The 3,935-nt window shown below is 31.0% G+C and overlaps 1 protein-coding gene across 6 annotated transcripts in view; it reads left to right on the forward strand.

Moving 5' to 3' along the window:
• Positions 1-6: 6 nt before the first annotated feature.
• Positions 7-3,935, forward strand: part of LOC105556398 — a 6,554-nt gene continuing 2,625 nt past the window's right edge. For 2 of the 6 annotated variants that reach the window (XM_012003482.1, XM_012003488.1), the window contains exons 1-3: positions 7-638; positions 1,000-1,214; positions 3,869-3,935. In XM_012003482.1, coding sequence (XP_011858872.1) covers positions 3,878-3,935 — 58 coding nt within the window. In that variant the 5' untranslated portion in view covers positions 7-638; positions 1,000-1,214; positions 3,869-3,877. The remainder of the gene's footprint in view (positions 639-999; positions 1,215-3,868) is intronic. The other 4 variants (XM_012003483.1, XM_012003486.1, XM_012003487.1 and 1 more) reach the window with 4 other exon arrangements.

Raw genomic sequence — 3,935 nt, forward strand, 5'->3', positions numbered from 1 at the left:
TCTGGGTTGCGACGCTACGATGCAATTAATGTAGAACCGGTCTTAGGCATGATTGGTCGGTTACGATAGTCTAGCGCTCACGTCTGCGCAAAACAATACTACGCAGGTTTCCTGCCAAGGGATTGGCTGATTGCGGATAGAAAGAGCGCGCCTCGGTGCGAACTGCAGATCGAGTCGGTACGACATCGTTCAATTGTTCTTCCATCTTTCATAGAGACAGCAGTTTCGTCCTTGAGAGTGCTTGCGCTATCCAAGAACGAATTGAAGACCCTGCTGCAAAAACGAGGTAAGTCCATTTCGGAAGAACGAGGCAAGTCCGCACTTATCATCACCATTGTTGGTTACCTAAACTGAGATTTTTGGACTTGCCCTCCTAAGCAGATTGGTGCAAGACCGAGACAAGTGCGGACTAACCTCGTTCTTGCGAAATAGACTTACCTCGTTCTTGCAGCAGGGTCTTCAATTGTTCTTATTTCTCGCCTTTGTCAGTCTAACAATAAATACAGCCGTTAAAGATTGTTTCCTGTAACGTGCAGTGATCGATGACACGAGTATCACATATTTGGCGACAGAGTGATTTTGTTTAGACAGCGTGTTAATATTTTTCATCGTTCGTCGAGAAAATCCTGAGTTTCAAGGTAAAACATTTCGTCAATTTTTAAATTAATTCGTTGCAACAGATCTTAACCTCATCATTGTGTACGTAGTGGAATAAGTGTTGTTCTACAATGAGTCGGTGGTCAGAAGTCGAAAACGAATTGAAGTTAGTTGAAAATAAGTTGTAAACGTGTCGAAAGGCAATGGCAAGTCTATAATTAATCGGCAGCCGTGACATTGTCTCGTTGCCCATTACAGTGTAATAATTGCCTTACGATACGTTTGTAATTTGTTTTCGACTTGCTTCTGACATTCGACTAACGATTCGTTAACGACTCGTCGATTCATTGTAGAATGGCACTTACAATTTAACAGTTTGACTAAAATATGTATTCGTAACAGGGTTCACTTTGGCCAGAGCTAACCAATAGACGCCGGAACTGTAACATCTAAATTTTCAGGGAACACGAAACCAATAACAGGAAAGAGAAGGAAGAAGAAATATATATGAAAATATATAATATATATGTAAAAATTACGTATGAGCAGTGTAGACACTTTTTCTGGAAGTCTAAAAAATTAATTCTTTCTTCAAAATTCAGCGACGTGTGTAACAGGTATTATATTTTTTTATACTTATTGTAAAAATTAACATATATTTATATATGTTAATTTTTACAATAGATAATAGATAATAGATTTTTATATTATTTATTTTATATGATATTTATCTTATTGAAATATAAAAGCTAAATGAATAACATTAATATTATATATTCATGAATCGTAATTATCACATGTTTATGAACACATGTAGCACAAGTTTATAAATACTGTATGCTTTTATTTATAATCTTAACATATCGAAATTCTAATTCCTTATATATAATAACTCAACTATGAAAATATGTTTTATTTAGCTTCTGTATTGACTGATGCATAATAGTGTTTTTAGCATTGTAGTAAATTATAATTAATACACTAAAGTGTTATTTCATTGCGTTGCTACAAAATATATAGTCCTGAATGTAGAATAATGTAAACAATATTAATATAAAATTGTTTGTATAAATGGTTCAAGTCAAATAATCTTAAAATTGATGTAAACCACATTTCATATGATGGAAAATTTTTTAAATATTTTTATATTTTTATAATTTTTTAATTGCAAGCTATTTTAGTATTTTAGTATTTGCTATTTTAAACTTTTTATTTTATAAATGTATTTTTAAATTGGTAGGGCTTTCATTTAAGGTAATTCTTTTACCTTGAATTTCTGATACTATTTCTTTTATATGAAAGATCAAATAATGTTTTATTTTTATTATTATGTATATTAAAACAACACTTTTACGCACAAGAGTTTGAGAAATAATTTTGTATGGGGAATAATTTTACTTCAAATTTTCTTACTTTTAGTAAAATAACATTATTTTTTACATTATCACAGTTCTTCTGCCAAACGTGTGTATTTAAAATGTTTTTACGTTTTTTTTATGGTAATTTTTTAATAGATATCAATTTTTTGAAACTCATAAAGAAACACGTATTTTAATTACGCCTTAATCAGATTTGAAGAGTTATATACTTAAGGCATTACAACACTCTAGAGCCCGGAAAAAAAGCTAATTTTCGGTAATGTTTTTCAGGAATATAATAAACATAAATGAAACTCTGTTTATTCCTATTTATTCTATATATCGTACATTGCAGTATAAAAAAAATGTTTATTAATTTTCCCTTAACAAAATGGCGGCGTCAGAGCCTTGGATCCAAAGTGTGGAAGTCGCCCTACGGACGGAAACAAAGCTCCTCCACCCTTTGAGCTGGAACAAAAACAAAAGATTTTTAAAAAATATATAACATTTTCTTTCGAACTACGGATCTTGCGATAAGTAGCAAATTGTTTTTATAAACACTTTTGTGCGAAATTTTAGTAGCGAAAAGTGCAACTTTCTTTTCCAACGCGCTCCATTTTTACAAAAAACGGTATTTCGCAAAATTTGTACGTAGTTCGAAAGAAAATGTTATATATTTTTCAAAAATCTTTGGTTTTTTCTTCTAGCTCAAAGGGTGAGGGAGCTTCATTTTCGTCCGTGGGACGACTTCTGCAAAGAGGAACTTTGGATCCATGGCTCTGGCGCCATCATTTTGTTGAGGAAAAAATTTTTTAAAATTCTTTTTACACTTCAATGTATAGAGAATAATAAGGAATAAACAGATTTTTATTTACGTTTATTATATTCCTGAAAAAATTACCGAAAATTAGCTTTTTTTCCGGGCTCTAGAGTATTGTAATCCCTTAATTAGATTTCAACAATATACACTATTCATAAGTTTCAATACACTCCCAGATTTGTCGATTTTTATGAAACGGATAAATGTGATATATGTATTCTGGAGAAATTAGTCCTGTTTTGCTATTATAAACACTTTCAGCACTCGCATGCATTTATACATTATTGATATAAAATTCCTTAAAAATTATAGTTTTCGAAGACATTGCGGCTAAAACCGGATGATGTCTGATCACTGGAACAAAATGAAATATATACGTAAAGTCACGAGGTGTTTGTAGTGATAATAGGTACATACCTAATGCTGTTTTTATATCGATTCGTCAACACATACACAGTGTAAGGAAATGCTTAAAGTAATATACATGTAAATATGATGTACGTGAGTGCTAGAAACGTTTATACTAGCAAATTGACTTATTTCTGTGCAAAATACACACATTACATTTATTCTTTACATAGAAATTGACAAATAGGGTGTATTGAAATAAACGAGCGGTAGTTTGTATTAAAAATCGATTTAAAAATAAATTGTAAATTATTTCTTACGTTTGAAAACAATGGTAAACTAAATAATAAATAAATTAGTATGGCTCTGAGTCCTTTAAATTCTTTTAAATAATAAATGATAAATTTAGAAACGTATAAATTATCTCTTATACGAGTATAGTTATAACTATCAAGTTAGCTCGCTGTGCAAGACACGGCCGTATCTCTTAATGAAGTATTTCACGTCTAATTTTTACTTTGTTACCATCATGATTTTTAATAGTGATCAATATTTTTTTACAATATTTGACCTCTTTTTTCATTGTAATCCCATATCAAGCTGAACAAATTGGCAGGAATCAATTTCTTTTTCTAATATTATTCGTTGTCGACATACAGTGAAATACACAATTTTATTTTACCTACACTTTAACATATATTGCCGATTGCAATCATGCTAAAGCACAAGCACTACAATATTACAGATTGCAATCATGCCGAAACACAAACAATACAGTCATAAATATCGGCGAAGAATCTCACAGCATTATA

This window comes from Vollenhovia emeryi, unplaced genomic scaffold (assembly GCF_000949405.1).
Source record: "Vollenhovia emeryi isolate VEMERY1.0 unplaced genomic scaffold, V.emery_V1.0 DF940055.1, whole genome shotgun sequence".
Taxonomy (NCBI): domain Eukaryota; kingdom Metazoa; phylum Arthropoda; class Insecta; order Hymenoptera; family Formicidae; genus Vollenhovia; species Vollenhovia emeryi.